Genomic DNA, 19,694 nt, shown 5'->3' with positions numbered 1-19,694 from the left:
GTAATTAGCTGATTATACTCATTAAAGATACCAAAGTTTATGGATGATATAAAGCTAGACTGATTCAATGGCACTTTGACTCATTTGCATGCTGACATGTACTTTGAGTGGGAGGGTTTGGGAGTTACAGTAGAGGGTATCCTGCATGTGTTTGGCAATAGGAAAAAGTCAAGAATTGCTGAGAAGAGGGCACAGAAATACAAAGGTAGGAAAAGAGAAAATGACAGTTCTGAGAAAACAAGGCATCTGTTTCAGATGAACACCGGTCACTTCCTTTTAGTGTGTCTCTGAAGTCTTCTGCCCTCCTCTATTAAATAAGTGAATTATATCTGACAAAAAGAGAGTATAATGAATTAAACCATGCCAAGAATGTTTAAAGATGTGTGGAGTCCAATTTTTTTTGAGGATATAGGCCCTTTAATTTATTAATTCTTTTTCATAATTCAAAAAATGTGGTAAAAGTACAAAGTGTAAGTGGGGTATGGAAATGGTGTTCAGGTTTGACATAATAGGGTATCACTAACTCAGACTAGCTAAATCAAGACTCATGAATAAAGACCTTTTTCTTCAGTGGAAAATACATGTTAGCAATAATGTTGGAATGCTTATAGTGCTTTAGGCTTTAACATTTAGAGATGAACCATTATGGATGAGTTTCTACAGTAACATTATAACTAGAGGCAATCATAAATTCACGTGTGAGAAGAAGAAATATTAAGTATAAAAGAAAACCTTTAGAAGAATATTTTTAATCCAGCTATAAATAAGAAATGGGTCATCTATATGCTATGCAAAATTTCAGAGTGGATAAATTTAGAAATTATTTTTTTCTCTTTACAAAGCTTTACACTTTAGGGGGGAAATGTAGTTATGTCTGAAAAGTTCAGAAATGTCCCTTTAAAAGATGTGCAATGATGGAAATATTCTATATCTACACTGTTCAATACGGTAGCCACTAGCCACATGTGGCTGTTGAGCATTTGAAATGTAACTAATGCAATTAAGGAGCTGAATTTTCAATTTTATTTAATGTTAGTTACCTGAATTTTAAATACCCACTTGTGCCTAGTGTCTACCATATTATTTAAAAAAAAAAAGGCGTTATAATGACTTAAAGTCAAATGGTGTAGTCGCAGATATGCCTTGCCAGATGGTGAATTCATTAACTGAATATCGTTTCATTCTAAAGATTCTTTGGCTCTTAAAATTTTTTTAATGTGTTCTAGGTAGAGCCATTACCACTCCTGACTTAGTTTTAAAACTTTAAAAAGTTCCTCTAAATCATAAACTTAAGCCCTAAAGCGCTAGTTTTAGGAGAGAGCAAAATTATGGATGATGTTTTACTGTGAGGGTAACTCATCATACATTTTTTTTCATTTTCAAATTAAATCTAAAGAAATGCTTGGCAGTGGAGTGTACTGATATCTGTAACTTGCTTTGAAATGCATTAAGGGATGGCTTGATGGATGGATAGATGGTATATATGTGGTAAAGCAGATACAGCAAAATGTAAACAATATATGGGTATCTACTGTAGAAATCTTTCAGATTTTCTGAAAGTTTCATTATAAAGCGAATAAGCTTCATGATAAAATGTTGGCAAAAAGTTAATTGTAAATATATCACTATTTTTAAGAGTATTTTTTTCTTGGATCTATCACTTCTCTGTTGAATAGAGCCAAGGAGCAATAACGGAACGTTTACGAAGTTTCAGTATGCATGATCTAACAGCTATCCAAGGTGATGAGCCCGTGGGACAAAGACCATATCAACCTCTACCAGAAACAAAAAAGAAAAGTAAACCAGCCTCTGGTGAATCAGCAGGTGTGCTTGTTTTGTTTTAATGTATTGTTCTTTCATAATTGGGATTTTGAGTCAAGATGGGTACTAAAATAATACCTGGTAGCCATCTGAATTTGGTTAGACAAAATTTATTTTTAAGCTTACAGTTTTGAGCTTTACGCTCAACTGTATAAGTTTTCTCTAAATAGAGTGCTTGCCTTTTGTTGACTCTGGAGATAATACAGCTAAGAAAGTAGCAGTGTTCTCTTGTGCTGCCATGAATTTTTAGCAGCAGTGGGTGTGGTTCCCATCACCTCCCTACCACCAGCAATAGTTCTGACCTGTGATCAATACTCTTGCTATTCAAACCATGTAGTGACATCTAAGGAATTTTGTAATTAAACACTCTTTACCGTAAGTGCTGTAAACAAATAAGGATATTGACTCATAAGATAAAAGTTTTAAGCAGGTGACAAAAGGACCAGTTTGAAAACAGGATTACTCCAGTGGAAAAATGTGTTGAAGTTATGTATTCTAGTTTAAGAACTAACTTATAGTACATTGTAATGTATATTATGAGCATGTCATAGTTGATAACGTTCTAAAACTTATATAAATTATTGTGATTGTAGAAACATACACATAAACAAACAGACATAGTTTCTTAGTTATTTTTTCACATATAAGAAATTTGTAGTTATAAACAACAAGGACCTACTTGTTGTTTAGCACAGGGAACTATATTCAATATCATGTAATAACCTATAATGAAAAAGAATATGAAAAATAATGTATGTATGTATAACGGAATCACTGTGCTGTATACCAGAAACTAACACAAAATTGTAAATCAACTATAGTTCAATTTAAAAAAGAAGTTATAGTTAAAGGCTCAGCTAAGAACTAACATCTGTAGGAAATTTTTTATGAACATATTTTTAAGTCCATAAAAAATAAGGCTACTTGGTTTTTTTTAAGTAGAAATCTTCTTTTGAGGGAGACTGAAAATCATTCTTTATAATTAAAATGAATTTGAATAAGATAACAGTTTCTTCTAACAAAGGAAAAATTGTGAACTTTCTTCTAAGTTCTACCTAGAGTGAATAACTTTACAAAGTTGGTGGCTATTAACTAAGAGGTAATAATTAAATACTGGCCATTGCTTAAGGTACTGACATCTTTAAGAGTGAGGAACCTTTGAACTTTGAACCATCATCCTCAATACTTTAATAACGTAAAAGCAGTTCCTAATATAGGTGTTTTCTTAAGCATTTAAAATTAGGTATACTGATTTTGATTATGGAGTCTGCTGTATATATTTTGCTGATTCAGTCCCATAATCTGCATCCTTTAGCAGCAGTTTATTCATAATTATACCTTAGAATTAGTTAAGAATTATATTCCAATTATTTAAATGAGAACAGGATTATAAAAATGAAAATCTATAGCACTATTTTTATGACATTCATTTATTAAATTTAAGATGGTATGACTAAAATATTTGAAAATAAGGAGGTGCCATTTAGTTCTTCTGCTAAATTTCAAACCATGGAATTAAAATAACTTAAGATTTGTAAAAATACAAAGTAAATGGTAGCATTACAAGAAAAGTCCTTGTTCAGTTATAAAAATAAAATTTTTAATTGCTTTACTTTGCCCAAGTTCCACATTTTCTACAGAACAGTATGTATTCTGAGCTTTTCTTCCCTAAGGAAAAAATTAAGCAAAACTTTCTCTCTTGACAATATTTTTGCTAAAGTAGTATGGTTCCAGGACAGAATAGTTGAAAAGGAGGTAATAGCAGATAGTACTGTAACATAATCTGGACACAAGTCCAGGTATACCTGGTAGTTTGTCAGATGAGAAAGATGAGCCTGGCTGGGGAAAGGCAGATTAATAATTGACGTCAGGATAACTGCTAGACTTAGAAGGTAGGGTAGGGAATGAAGTTATACCTCTATCTCAAAGCTTCAATCAACAAATCTAAAAGATTAAGACTTCAGTGTAAGAAATTAAACCATATAGTAGGAAATTCCTGTGTATGTTTTTATATTCTTAGGATAGATCAGACTTCTTAAGAATGACATCAAAACCAGAAAACATAAAGGAAAAGTCTGAGAGATTTTTCTATAGAAAAAACCCCATAAAACTACCATATGGGGTGGGGAGAACCAACATCAAAAACGGCAAAATACTACAAACTGTAAGAAATATTCTCATTATATGTTGCAGGCAAAGGGTTCAAATTTTAACAATCCAAGAATCCTTACAAGACAATTGTCGTCGATTCTATCAGAGAATACAGCTGACCAAGAAATAAATGAAAAAGATACTCAACCTCACCAATAGTCAGAGTAAATTAAAATAGTAGCAATTGTAATGTTTGCTCACCTGATTATCAAAAAACTTGTTTTAGTTAACAGTGCTCTATGTTGGTAACTCTTCTAAGTTATCGCTTCATTACAAACCACCCACAAACAGTGGCCTAGAAAAATTCCAGTCCTTTATTTTGCTCCCAGATCTGGGAGTGATTGGACTGCAAGGTAGTTCTTGCTCAGGGTCTTATGCGGCTACAGTCAGACAGCCCCTGGGGCTGGAGTTGTAATCTCAAAGGCTTCCTCACTCACAGGTCTGACGACTGAGCTGGGAAGAGTCCAACAGCCAGCAGCTAAACCAGTTGGGGCTTCTCAGACATCTCTCTCTAGATCTCTCCACATGGTCTCTGAGGGTCATTGGGCTCCTTCCCTGGGGGCTGAAGGCTTCCAGAGCCAGTGTCCCAAGAGAAACAGGCAGAAGTCGTGCACTCTGCCTTGTGGCCATTTGTTGAGGCAGGTACAAAGGCCCTCAAAATTTAAGGGAAGGGGAGTAGAGTGTCAGACAATTTGTAGATGGACGTGTATTAAAACCACCACAGCAAGCCTCTGGGAAACAAACACTCTCATACACTTTGTATGAGAGTTTAAAGTGGAATAATCCTTCTGGATGACAATTTGGGAAGAATTATCAAAATGTTTTCTCTTTAACTCAGCAAGAAACTTCTAGGAATATGTCATAAGGAAATAATCAGGCAAGTGTTCAAAGATGTATGTATAAAGATGTATGAATGTTCTTCTTGTTGTTTATGGTAACAAAATATTGGAACAAGCCAAATGCCAAAGGGAAATGTTTAAGCAAAAAGGTGGCTTATTAGCCATGAAAAATAGTCAGCTTATACTTACAAGGAAACATAGCCAGGTTGTCGGGGAGAGAACAACAAAGAAATAATACGTGTGTTATGAGACATAATAGATAGATGATAAAATGGATTAATATATGTAAAGCTACTTTTCAAGTATATGTATATAAAGAAGAGTCTGGAAGGGTATCACTAAAATGTTAACAGCCTTTAGCTCTGAGTTGTGGGATTTTAGTCATTTTTTTAATCAACCAATTACTCTTAAAATCAGAAATAAAACAACTCTACCTCTCCTTTTGAAAATAATCAAGGTACTCATTTTCTTATACCATGAATTTTTTTCTATTTCATTTATTTTCAAAATTCCTTAAAAAGAAAGGCAAATTGTTAAGTTTTTCAGTGTGGAAATTACATTCACATTGCAAAGTCTGTTTCCCAGTTCACATAATCAATACATTTACCTCAGAACACAAGCAAATTCAAGTATTTGGAAAAGTGTTTCCCTTTTGAAAACTAATAATGGCCTGCTCTGAGCTGTTTGAGGTTAGCTGATCAAGAGAAGTGCTGCTTTGATGTTGTCACTTCAGGAAAAAGAGCTCCCTCCAAATGCTTTTTTTTTTTTTTTTTTGGTAAAAAAATGGACACCTTGAACACGATGTTCAGTTCCTCAGAAAGAATACCACATTCTGATAAGTGGAAATATTTTTTTCTGCAAAGAACCTGCTGCTCCCATATTAGTTAAAAGTGGTTCAACATTCAGTTTCAACATACCAGCAGATATAGAGACTTCTGCTTTTTCTTGTTTTAGATGCTTTACATATTTATTTAATTCTTAAGATGACTATATAGGTTAAATATTTTTATCCTTATTCTGTCAGTGAATAAGCTGATATTTAAGGAGATCAAATTACTTGTCAAAGACTATGTACTCAGTGACAGAAATGAGATAGCCAAGATTCCTAACCTAATTCTTATTCTCTTTTTACTTTATAAAGAGACTACACTTAGTGAGGCACTTTGACTGTAACCATGAATTCAAACCATTTAGCAGGAGGGAATCTTAGAGATGCTTTAGTCAGACGGCAAATAGGTGACATGCCTCCTACCTTATTCCGTGCCCATGGCAGACATTGCTAATGGATGGTGGCACTTTCCACGATGGGCTCAGAATCCCATCAACATAGTGCTCCCAGCAGCTCAACTGGCTCAGAGTTGGCTCTCATGTAGAAACCTATTCATCTCCCATCTGTCTCACCACCTTACCAGATAAGAAAACTGGCCCACAGAGGCAAGACTCACTCAAGGTCTCACAGCTAGTAAGTGGCAAAGCACTCATTTCTCTTCACCTGGGTGCAGGGCTCCTTCCACAATGATAGCTAAGACTCCTGCCAAGTCAAACTTTCCATGAATCTGCACTTACATAAATACATGAAAATTGCTTAGAACAGTGCCTGGTACATGCTAAATACTAGATCAGTATTGGCTATTGTCACTATTACAAGGAGGTAGAACCATACCAACTCTAAGATCTGCTTGTTTCCTAAAATGGTATCAGAGCTCTGTGCTGAAGCTGGCCAAACAGCTGCAGTCTTAGGCCCCAGGACCCCCAGCAATGCAGGCTCCTCGTTCTTAGGTCCCCAGTCACTGCTTCTCAGGAATGTGCATGGACGACACCATTCTGAGGGCTCTGTCCAGTCTAGACTGGTGGTGTAAAGTGGCCGGCCTTAGCATCACCTTTGTTTGGCACCAGCAGCACCCCCACCAGCTTCATCTTGCCTGGGGACTGGCAGACCCACAAACCACTCAGCCAGCTCACTGGGTTCCTTGCTCAGATATGGCATCCAGACATGGGCTTCTCTCATAATCTCAGGTCTCCCCCTCCTCCTCTGAAGGCTTTTAAATCCTTAGACAACTTTGACTTACACTATTTCCACCACTCACAGCAGAATTTTCATACACACTTATTTTCAGGTTTAATGTGGAATAGAAAGTGCATATCTTAGCGAAGATATTTGACTTGACTCCTCGCTTTTTGATGCAGTTTGGTTTAATAAGTTGCTAAGTTAAGCTTGTCAATTTCACCTCCTCATAGATCTCAAATTTGGCTACTCTCTCCACGATCCTGGGACTCCATCATTTCTGACCTGTTGTACTGCAGTAACCTCCCTGCTTCTAGTCTCATCCACTTCTGATTCATTCTCCAAAGTACAAGAAGAATCTTTTAAAGAACCTAGATCTAATAACATCACCCTTCAGCTTTAAACGGCCCCACTTTGTTCTCCGATGAAGTCCAAACTCAATAGCTCCCCAGCCTTGGTCTCCCATTCCTTCATGTGCGAGGTATATTCAATCATGAGCCTTTCAGGATTCAGTCTAGCTGCCACCTCCTAACAGGAAGTCTTCTTTCACAACCCACTTCCCTTCCCCTACTGTGTGCTCCCATTGCACCTTGTCCTTATCTTCTATTTGCAGCATTTATTACGGTTTTGTGATGCGCATTAGACTCTGTTTCGTCTAGTGGACTGTAGATTTCTTAGGGAAGTAAAAGGCAGTTGTATCTTTTTCATCATTGTATCCCCATAGTTCAGTACAGTGCCTCACACTTAGCAGTATTTTAAAAATACCTGTGGAATAACTGACTAATCAATCCATCACTTTTCCTGAAATAACAATTAGAAAGCTAAGATTCTTAGCTGAAGTTAGGAAACAAAGAAAGAATAAGAGGTATGTATAATCATCTTTTTGAATGAAATTCCAATTCCTAATCATATAAAGTGAGAGGCAGTTAAAGTAGCTAGGGCCATGTTTGTTGACATGCAGTCTTATGCTTCATCCGTGGCCTTAAACTTTTCAATCATAATCGCTTTCCTTTCTGATTCTTTTCCATGATTCCTTGATACCGTCGTTTTATTATATTGGGATTAGGAATTTTGTATAAGCAACAGCAACAGAAAGAAATCTAGAAATGGCAATCTAAAATTTTTTGTCTGGTTTATTTTCCCCAATTATAGAAGTAATACAATCGTTTAAATAAAAAATTTGGCAATTTTTTTATAGGCAAAGTGAAGAAATTTAAAATCAACTAAAAGCTCACTTCCAACAGATAGAATGGTTTCATTTATATGTTTTTCCTTTGTTTTTTTCTATACATACTTTTTTTCCCCCCACTTAATATTGTACCAAGAGGATCTTCCTAGGAATGCTGACCCCCATCCTCTCCCCTGGCCACATTGGCCTCCTCATAGCTCTTCCACACAATTATGCTCCCCACTGTCCTAGTCCCTTTGTACATACTAATTTCTTCTACACAGAACACACTTCCTTTGACTGCTGTGGGAAAGCAAAGGACCCTGGCCTTAATAATGACTGATTGTACTTCCAAGTCCTTCCTAATTTCTAGCCTAGAAGTCTTGCAGCACAAAAGTGTACTTGCTTAACATATATTTAAATATGTTTATCTTACTGATAAACGTAAGTGCTTAGTGAGGTTAAGATTATTCATGTTTTGTGAGAGCAGATTAATATACATTTATTCAGGATATTTTTCTTCACATGCAAGAAGCCTATCCCATCTTCCTTCTCAAGCCTGGAAAACCTGCTATTTTTTTTTTTCCTCACCTGAAGATTTAGGTATTTATGCTCCTTATCTTTATTAAAGGAGAATTTGAAACTTAATGGGGCCTTGTACCTTCACTCTTGTCTTTATAACCTACCTAGTTCTCTTTTGCCTTAGACTTGGGCCCCTCTCTTACTTCATCCAGGCCTTGGTTCTCAAAGTGTGGGCCCTGGACCAGTAGCATCAGCATCACCTAGGAACTTGTTTGAAGTACAGATTCTCAGCCCCACCCCAGGCCCAGCAATCTGTGGATGGATCAATTATCCAGATGACTCTAACATATGCTAATAAGTTTGCTAATAAACTCTAATAAAGTTTGAGAGCTACTGCTTCAGGAATGGGAGCATTCCTGTCCCTGAATCCCATCCTCAGGATGCTCTCAGACTTCCTGACAATAACCAGCCTGACTGCCTGGATGTCTGCATATTGGCCAATGTTAAGTCTTTGTAGCTACACGCAGCAGCCTGTGAGCACACCTGCACAATCTTGTTGTTTATTTGGGTTTTTTGGAGGGGAGAGGATGGTAATTAGGTTTGTTTGTTTGTTTGTTTGTTTGTTTGTTTTATTTTTAATGGAGGTACTGGGGAATTGAGTCCAGGACCTTGTGCACGCTAAGCATACATTCTACCACTGAGTTAAACTCTCCCCCCGACTCCTGCCCCCATATGATCTCTCACTGACCTTCCTGATGCTGGCTGTTTTCTTTGGCTAACATCAGTCATCATAGCCTGTGGTGTTTCTAATTACTGTAGCCTGTCTGGCTGGGTTTTATCTCAGCAGCTGCAACAGTGTTGATTTAACATCTTCACCTGCCCACAGTGAACTTATCTTGCCCAAAGTTCTAGCTCCTTTGGGTCTTATATGACTCCTTAAGTTCACCCTACCATTTCTGGTTTTGACAAGAAGTATGACACATGGGAGTGGGAAGGACCCTTAATTCCTAATTGAAGTCAAAGGTACAAATGACAGACCAAAAACACACTATTGCTTAGGTTGTTTAGAATTCATAAAAAGGAAAAAGGGTGGGAAGAGACTTTTCACTATGTATCTATTTATATTCTTTGATTTATTTTTTCATTGAAGTATAGTTGATTTACAATGTTGTGTTAGTTTCAGATGTACAGCAAAGTGATTCAGTTATGCATATATATCTATTCTTTTTCAGATTCTTTTCCATTACAAGATATTGAGTATAGTTCCCCGTGCTATACAGTAGGACCTTGTTGGTTATCTATTTTATATACAGTAGTATGTATATGTAAATACCAAACTCCTAATTTATCCCTCCTCCCACTTCCTCTTTGGTAACCATAAGTTTGTTTTCTATGTCTGTGAGTCTCTTTCTGTTTTATAAATATTTTTTTTAATTTTTGAACAAGATAAATGTGCTAACCTACTCAAAAATAAAACTTTTTAATTATTCTTAAAAATGTATAGTAAAAATAGAAATGGATGGTCAAGGAAAACTTCCTGGAAGAAATGAGTTATGAGCCTCATCTAGAATAGTGCAAGGGGCAAAGATTAAGGGTGACGGGCATGGAACACATCCCAGACAAGAAGGGGAGAGGAGTAAGCAGGCAAATGCAGGCCATGCAGAGAACTGCCAGCAGACAGAGTGAAGAGGCAGTCCCGACTGGCATCCTTTTACCAAAACATGCTGGTTTTGACAACTCGTCTAGGTTATGGAATTCCACTGAGAGACGGAGATGAGAAAACAGATGAAGAAGTGGATGGGCCATATTCAGATGATGAGATGTTAACACACAAAGGGCTGCGAAGATCACAAAGCATGAAATCTGTGAAAACCGTGAAAGGCCGAAAAGAGGTTAGTCAAGTATAGAGTTGTTTTCCTAGTGGTTAGTAGTAAGGAATTTCTCTGCTGCATTTTCATTGAGGATGTTAATGGTCCATAAATGAAGGATTAGAATGGTAGAGCAGCAGTTATATTTAAAATTCTTTACTTAGATCAGATGCATTAGGATCTCTGGAAATTTAGAAAGTGGTAAATTCCTAGTCTTCCACTCTAAGTAGAAAATGGTATTCTCACCTAGCAAAATCATATGGTTGTCATAAGTACCCAGTGCCAGCCCTACGCATAAACAAAGAAAGGAAGCTAACTATATTAACTACATAGTTTTGTTTTGAAACAAATCTCAATAAGGATTAATAGTAAAAGTCTATCTATAATAATGTCTCTGTGCCCAGAAAGCAATGGCAGATTCCAGTGAATGACCTCAGATCTATGAGCAATGTTCATTGACATGTACCAAGCAAAGCATAAATAACAAGTTAATGTCTCTATTTGTTGTTATAACTATCGTAAGCCCTAACTACATTTTTGAGTATATAGGTAGTGCTGTCTATTTTGTACTTACAGAATAATTGATTCTTTATATCAGAAAAGTTAAAAAATTATTACTATGATTATGAACTATTAAGTCTTATCTAATTTCAAAATCTGATTGGTAACAATATTTCTCTCTTTAGGTGCGGTATGGGTCATTAAAATACAAAGTGAAGAAGAGACCACAGGTGTATTTTTAGCCATGTACACTTCAAGTATCCCAAGACAAATTATACTAATACATTAATTTTTTTCTAACATCATATATTCAGGATTTATACACTAAAATAATTCTTTAAATTGTGGCGGTGATAGGATTTACTTTCATCAATTTAAATAGTCTTTATTTCTTTAACAATTACTTCCAAATCTAAGGTAGTTATGCAAATATATATGTGTGCATATATATATCAGAAATAATAGAAAACTGTGTAATTGATTTTCAAATTCCTCAAAAACATTAGGTGCCTGGGATACAAGATGAAACATAAAACCCACGGTATACTTGAAAAGAGTCTTTTTATGGTTCAAGATACATCAGCCTTTGTGATACTGTATTGTATTTACCTCCACTTACGTTATCTATCACATGAGGATAGAAATTAAATAGGCTTCTGATTCAGCAGTGATAGGACAAGGGTATAATGTAAGATAAAATGTTCTATATATTCTTAAATTTTTTACTTTGTTAATACTTTCTAGTTTTTCCACCATCAAGTGAAAGTTTTCAAAACAAATATTTGAAAACCAGGTATCTATATAGCACTTTTATTCCTAACTAGTTTTGCACACTTGAAAATTGTTTACTTATTTTACAACTGTACGTTTATTTTAAGTTTTATTAACACTAACTTTGTTATTTGCCATATTCTGACATGTCAAATTTACGCCTTGAATTACATCATCTCTTTTCCTGTAGGTTTCACTAGTTACATTCATTTGATTTTAATAATAAAAAAATAGAGCATGTTGTTCAATTTTAACTACTTTTACTTAACTTCTTTACAGATAAGAAATTATTGTAAACACTTACCGGTTTCTCATGTTTAGCTCTATGTTGTAGTTGAATTTAGCATGTTTTTGTTAACATTGGTTACATTTTCAGCTTTTAAAAGCGGTAGGTTTTGTGAAATGGAGTCAGACACCAGAATAGCATTTAGGTATCTTCTAATTCATGAAATTATCCAACAGTCAATCCTTTCAAGCTTGGCACTGTTACGAGCTGCTGATTTATAAATCTGGCATTGATTAGAACCATTTGCATTGCTTCCGTTCTGGCTGAGATAATTTCCTGAAGTTACATGCCAATGCAGAATACAAATGTTGTTAATCTTACATATTAGAAGTTATTAGAATAGATTTTAGAAAAAAAGTCTTTTTAATCCAAGAGATTTTAAGTTACTGAACTTTGAGGCTTTTTTAGGTGGCATAGATAACTACGCATTATGAACTCTAAGTCAGGGTATCTCTGGTGATGGTTTTAGTGATCAGTAATCAGATTTGTACAATTATCCTTGTTCATATAATTTACTGGATTGTTCTGCTTATTTGTCCAAAAGAAAAAACAATGAGGGAGATTTGTGAGATCTTTGACCTTTCTACCTTTTAAGAAATAAAGCCAGCTGGCAATGTATATTCAGGACCTCCTCAGAGTGCTGGTAGAGGACAGAATGTTTATTCAAGAGTACCTTAGTATAATTCATACAATTCTCTTGATACAAGTCTTAAAATGTTTTTGAGATTATCTCACGTTCTTGATCTGCAACACCAAGTAAAAATTCATTCAACTTATTTTCCCCAAAGTTTAATTCTATGAATATCTTCCTCTACTTTACCTTGACTAATTTTTAGCTTCTTGGTTTCTGAAAATACTCTTTGCGTTCAAAATTCTTATGAATTCTGATTATAAACTCTTGGCAGAGTGTTTTATTTATATTGCCTAGTACTAGACTAACAAATACAAATGCTACGTACACCATGCTTGTCTTTCCTACATAAGGGCAGTGTCATCTCAAATTGCCCAACAAGGTCACATAAGTGACTTTGTATCAAAAACATTACCTTTGGGGGCTGATTTGCACGACTGTACTTTTTTCAAGTCTAATTTCAGTATTAAACCTATTCTTTAATTACAGTAAGCTCATAAATACTGTCCTAAATTGGAGGAATTATTTATCCTTCTACACTTTTAAAATGAAAACGTTTAATCAATTAGGGCAACACCAGTCTCAAAAATGTAATGCTAGTCCTTCTGTTTAATTGCATCTCTTCATATTCACAACACTTCCTCTGATGTATTTGTTACATCCTTACACACAGTCAATGTCATTTCGCTGTTCTATCATTTCCTTTCTTTCTTTTTCTTACATTTCTTAAATTTTGCTTCTTTTCTCTTATATGTGTTTTAGCATGCCCTTTCTTTTGAATTTTGTATAATAAGCTTATAAATTTTCATTTCTTTTAAGGTAGAACAGGTTAGTTTTTGTTTCTTGGCTTTTAAATCTAATGCTTTTAGAGGTAAATGTATCCCTAGACCACAGTGCCTTGCTTCCCACCACCACCACTTGGTGAATGGGCATTAGATGCTGCACAAGCCTTTAGGGCACTGTTTTGGTAGCTGTAAAGTTTACCCAGAAATTGTCAGTGTTTTATTATGGATTCATTCAATTTGTTCATGAATATTAACTATTTCCAGAGTTTGTTTGAAAGTAAGAATCAATCTGTTCTTTAGTTTACCGTAATTTTTCTGGTATAAAAATGAGTCTGAATTAAGCCTTATTGCTAAGTAATTAATTATGTAAACCCACCTAGACCCCACATAAGATTCCCTCCTTGACTTCACTAATGTATATACATGGATTTGGCTAGAAAATGATGCTGCCAGCATTCTAATTATAAATACTTGACTGCACAGATTGATGGAACAAAATTATTGAAGTGTTTTCAGGGAACTTAATCCATATGCCACCACCAAAGATTTCTACAGTGTTATAAAGTATGTAAATATTCTAAATTTCTGTAAAACATTGATTAGATGAATATATTTGCTTTCTTTCTTTTTATTTTTTTATTTTTTGGAGTAACACAGTTTGTGCACTGGAATGCTCGAACATTTGTATTGTTAAAAATAATACAATACTATCTTATGTTAAATATTAGTAATTTGTATTGTTTAATCGGAATGGACTAAATTTTTATTTTGTCAGGAAAGTTAAGGAGTTAATATGTATTGAAAAGCAATTTCCTATGTTTTCTGCTGTGTAAGTTGATTCATTTGCAAAGCAATTAGATACATTTTGACAAGATTATTGTTATAGCTGTGTGCAGTGTATATTTCTTAGTCAACATTGTTCAAGAGTAAAGCTTTCTGAAAAGAAAGTACAGCCTTTTTTCTCTTAATGTTTTTAAGATTTAATCTTCTAATAGTATCCTGCAGATTTAACGTATATTAACTCTTTAAACTTTGACCATGAAGTAACATCTTCTCCTCTAACACCTTTTAAATCTCTGTACTTCAGTAGTTAACAAAAAAGCAGTTTTGCAATTTTTTAATCTCTTTGTAAAGGCTATCTTTAGGCCTAGTATGGGGGTAATTTTACAAATGTGTTTTTTTTTTTGAAAACTTTAATATAAAATAAACTCATTCTATAAGTGATAACTTGTGTCAGAGTATATATGTTGGGTTCCATAAATTGTTATTATTTATTATTGAGTGTGTCTTAGTTAAATAATAGACAACCTATGCACATGCTTAATTTTACAAATCACAGAGCAAATTATAAAAATCATATACATTCTGGAATGCTCATCTACAGGATTACAAAAGAAAGAATTGTTAAATTTGGATGTTAGAAAGAAGAAATAGAAAAAAATAATTAGTACAGAAACCCTAGCCATCAATTTATATTGTTAGTCGTCTCAGACATAAAATATAACACAGAATTCAATTTTATGTATCCTGGAAATGTTCTGGGGTTCCATCTGTTTTAAAGTTAGATATCTGCCTGCCTTGCATTTAAGCTTTAGAGAGAAATTCTGTGTTTAAAAAAGTTTCTTCATGCTACTTCGTTACGTTATATAAAGTATGTTAAAGTATTTCCAGTGGAGTTATATTTTCATTTCTATTAGGATGTATATCCTCGTGATGATCCAAAGAAGTTAGACATTTAAATAAAAATTCAAAAAGAACACAGTGAATTATGAACGGCAACTTTTTTTTCAGTGTTTTAGTCTTCCTGTAAGTGGCTCACTGTTCTTGAGAAAGAGATTCATGGAACAAAAATCATGTCAGAGACTGATTCATTGTTCCCTGGAAAACATTCTGCCCTTTTACCTATCCATCAGTATTCTATCCTTAAACCACTCTCCTTATGGTCTGGTTTTGGTAATGTTTTTTAAATTGCTTTTTACAAGATAAAGCTTTGAACTGAAATTTTAAAGCCCAAGATTGATAATTGTCCCTAAGTACAGGATACCAAGAGACTGTGCTCAAAAAAAGCAGGAATGTCACTCCCACTTACTTTTAGTTCACCTGCAATCTCAGATTAAAGGCAAGTTGAAAGAAGGGAAAAACAGGAAAGTGTGGTATTTTGGCATTGTATGCAAATTAAATTAGCATTTTTTTTCATTCAGAAATATTTCTTGAGTCCCTACTGTGACTGTTACATTTCTGCACAATGCCTGTATCCAAGTAGGAGAGCATCACAATTAATTTAAGGAAAATAATTCTTGCCTTAAAAATAACAAATCCACTGTTACCAAGTGTTTGGAGTGAGTATTATTAATGCTTCGATGTTTTCTTCTAGATTATTTAATAATTTATTTGGTTTCTCCCAAAGCAGATTTTGTTTTTTGGTTTTTTAAATTCTTGATTCTCTTCCTTCCCTTACTTCTTTCATTTAATACATTAGGAAGTCCCTTTGGCTCTCTCCAAAATACATTCTGAATTTGACCATTACGCTCAACCCTCCTTCATCTTTCCCAGTTTAAGCCATCATTGTCTCTCACCTGAAGTCCTCAGGGCATAACTTCTATTTAAGGCTGATGTTCCTGAAACTTTACCACTTTTTTTTTGGTAGCCTTGCAAATTTGTTGAGGTGACTTTTAACCTTGAGTCCCATCAAGGATCACAGTTTCCTATCTTTTCAACTGTTATCTCTGGGAAATATAAAAAGAGAGAAGGCTGTAAAGAGAGATGGGAAGTAAAGAACAGGAGCAGATGGTTTTGCACATCAGCCTTGGAAGAGAAGTGTTTCTCTCCTAAGCATTGTTTAATGCTAGAACTTGGAAAAGGTAAGTGGGAAGAGTCGATGAACCCAGGTTAGAGTATCTGGCTGAATTCCAATGTGTTTTGACACAACCCTGTCTCAAAATGTTGGGAAAAAGTTTGGAATATATGTGGAGATTTTTTTCCCTCTTCAGAACGTTAGGCATAAATTGTCACTCTAAATTTGAGTGTTACAATAGCTCACAGTTAGTGCCAGGAGTCAATAGTAGGTATCCGTGTTATCCGTGTTAATCAGAGTTCACCAGAGAAATGGAACCAAGAGGATGTGTGTGTGTATCTGTATCTATATCCATATCTATACCTATATCGAGAGAATTTACAGAATTGCTTCATGGAATTTGGCTGTTAAGTTCCAAATCTATAAACCAAGGAAAGAGCTAATGTGGCAGCTCCAGTTGAAGGCATTCTGCAGGTAGAATTCCCTCTTTAGGCCTTCAACTAATTGGATGAAGCCCACCCACATTATGAAGGGTAATGTGCTTTATTCGGGGACTACTAATCTAAATGTAAATCTCCTCTAAAGAATACCTTCACAGTAATATCTATACTAATATCTGACCAAATGCCTGGCTGCAGAGGCCTATGTGGTTGACACATGAAATTAACCATCATAGTATCCTTAAAATTAATTTCCAAAGAAACCATTTACTTTGAAACATAAAGTTGTTTAACTAATTCAATATGTAGAAATTACAAATCTTGGATTTTATTAGTTTCTTTTATGAAGAAAGGGAATGTTGTAGCACATGCTTTATTTGGAAGAGGAAGACTTATACCTTATAAGGCTTGTGACACCCCTTGTGTCAGGTTATGATAATTAACATTTGTGTATCAGTTTGTTTTCCCACTTTGGGGAGAGGTATCATCCCCTTACAGAGAAACTGAGACTCAGCAGTGATCAACCACAATAACTGTAGCTTCAGACTCTTGTGTTGTTAACTCCATTACACTTGGTTATCTTGGCAATCACAGAATCCTTAAACTGCTCAAACTGAAATGATTCCTACTATTTATGTATTATACAAAAATTTCAGACTATTAGAAGATAAAAATAGAGGGAAGTTTTGGAGTTATCTACAGTTAATAGTAGATTTGGTTCTTAGAGTAGCTCCATTAAGGAAAGAAAAGATGCTTTTTAAATGAATGGGAAAAATAAAGACCAAATTTACTATCAGTAAGTGGCTAAGACAAACAGGAAGAGACTTGGAAGAGAGGATGTCGCTTACCCGGGAGGAGTATCCTCTCAGGAAATGCTTTCCTTCCTTCCTTCCTCACCTTTCCACCAGCATTTGCTCCATGGCTTCCTCCTTTCAAACCACACCTTGTAAACCCTTTTATGTGTTCTGTTCACAACAAGGTGAATTTTTGTTTGTTGTTCCATACTGAGTTTTAACTAATAAAACACCAAAAAGGGCCAAATGTCATTTTACACAGGAGATGGGCTTCATTTCAGCTCTAAGTTGAAAGCAAGTACAGCTGGGATATATAGCAGGCTACAGTTTCTGTGTTCTAGGAAAGTGGAACTGTACTATTTATAGTTTACAACATGTTGTATAAAATTAAGCTTGCAGGGGACACCCAGGGAGGTAAATAGACAAAGAAGGGAAGACTTGGGGAACTCTGTTTTGCTATATTCTGAGACGATGCCCATAAGAAAGCCAAAAATAATTTTTAAAGTATTTAACATTAAGCAATGTACAGAAGAGTTTGTGGTCTTTACCTCAGAATAACAAATTCTAAAATTACAAAAGACTGTTGAAAGCTGAGGAGGGGGGAAAAAACCCCTTAATTTTGTAACCTTAATAGAAAAGGGTTTCAGAAAAGCAGGGATAAATAATTGTCACTAAAAGGATCTATCTTCCAAAGTACAAAGCAAAGTTACATGAGATCTGGTTGATATTTGACCCGACAGTCTCAAAGCACATTAGACTGCACCAAGTAATAATTGCTTCCTCATTTAGATTAGACAATGAGTTCTCTCTGCAAGCTGTTCTCCTCTAAATAGATTGTAGAGAGTAATTGAAACAAGTTATACTGGGAAGTGGAGTGACCGATTCCTCAAAGTGAGAAAGCAGAACTATGGTAACCTCTTAAGCCTGGCCTTCATCCTGTTCCTATTTAGGGTATCTGCAGGGCAGCCAGCGAGGAGTGCAGACTGCAGCTCGCCAGCTTTATTGTTTAGACTTGAAGGGAAGGTCATATGCCCTTTTTGACAGAGAGGTTTATGGTCTCTCTCTAATTAGCAGCACCCTCCACCAGACAGACTGTTGGCCACATTCCAAGAACCGGGTTTGGTAGCGGCCGCTGATGAAGGAGAAAACAAGGTTATTTACCCTGTGACTGTAATTCTTGGCACAAATTCCCTCTTTACACTCAGACACGTTTTCTTTTTGTTCCAACTTGCCTTTGGAATTCTGAGTAGGGCGTTGAGGGAGGAAAATGCAGCTATATATTTAGTAGTGTAAGCAACACATATGTTGGCCTCACATACTTTTTTCTTTTTTACTATTCTAGAGCCACACAGTTCAACATCAATTACCCAAAAAGGAAAAAAAAAAAAAAAGGCAACATATTGAGAACGTTGCTCGCAAATGTGAATGCTTGAGCACATGCCCACACACAACCTCAGAAAAGGAAGTTTAATTTGCAAAATCTATAAAATAACGACAGTTTTATATTAGGACACCTCGAAACCCCAGCGGTAAAGTGTGATTTGGTTTAGATATTACTGGAGTGTTAAAAGAGTACCAGGATTATATTTGTCTTGTCTTGTTCTATCGGTTCCGTAGGACAGTGGGTTAAGCTGATAGAAGTGCTTTTTGGTTGATTTAAACCAGATGCTCCGACTATTTTTGTCCTGTTTGCAGGCGTTGCAGCACTGCAAAAGGCAATACTGCCCCCCTCGGCTTTCCGCCAACTGCAGGCGCAGGAACTTCGTCTCCTCCACCGTCTACCTTGGCCATAAAAACCTTCCAAGTCCCCATTATTATTCCAGGCACATTCCAAGGGAGTTGAGTCACTTGGCTTTTCTCCCGCTCTGAACTGCTTGTACCAGGTGGAATACGACCTCCAACTTCAAAAATGGAATCCGTAACCGGTCAAAAAGTGCTTTGGGGCAAGACCCCAATGCAAGCCTACTGTAACTTCTTCCTCCACACCTAGGGTTTGCAGGCTGTGCACCTGGAGTTCCACGGCCAGGACCAGGGTCGAATGGGGTTTTTCTTCGGGTAATGCCGTAAAGCTGCTCCATTTTCCCCGCTGGTTTGAGAAGCTCCGAGGGCTGCTAGGCAGCGGGACAGGGGCTGAGTTGGAAACTTTTTCCTTTTGGCGGTGCGTCCAGTAGTGCTTGGAGGCCAAGGCGGAGAACCCAGGGGGCTGAGTTCCGCCGGCTTTTAAGTCAGCTCGGAGGGAAAACTCCCAGCCCCTCCCACGCGTCCGGCCAGACTCGCCGGCCGCCAGGCCCGGGGCTGGGGAGCGCGCCCATCTGGCG

General features: G+C 36.0%; 1 protein-coding gene across 1 annotated transcript in view; it reads left to right on the top strand.

The window, feature by feature from the left end:
• The window catches only part of REEP3 (receptor accessory protein 3), an 89,402-nt gene extending 74,827 nt beyond the window's left edge, over window positions 1–14,575 (top strand). The window contains exons 6-8 of the mRNA XM_072971438.1: window positions 1,677–1,824; window positions 10,253–10,398; window positions 11,061–14,575. Of these exons, the coding sequence (XP_072827539.1) occupies window positions 1,677–1,824; window positions 10,253–10,398; window positions 11,061–11,117 (351 nt within the window). The 3' untranslated portion in view covers window positions 11,118–14,575. The remainder of the gene's footprint in view (window positions 1–1,676; window positions 1,825–10,252; window positions 10,399–11,060) is intronic.
• The last annotated feature ends 5,119 nt before the right edge of the window (window positions 14,576–19,694 follow it).

Source organism: Vicugna pacos, chromosome 11 (assembly GCF_048564905.1).
Source record: "Vicugna pacos chromosome 11, VicPac4, whole genome shotgun sequence".
Taxonomy (NCBI): domain Eukaryota; kingdom Metazoa; phylum Chordata; class Mammalia; order Artiodactyla; family Camelidae; genus Vicugna; species Vicugna pacos.
The sequence above is the reverse complement of the archived record's forward strand: the minus strand, read 5'-3'. Positions and strand labels throughout refer to the sequence as shown.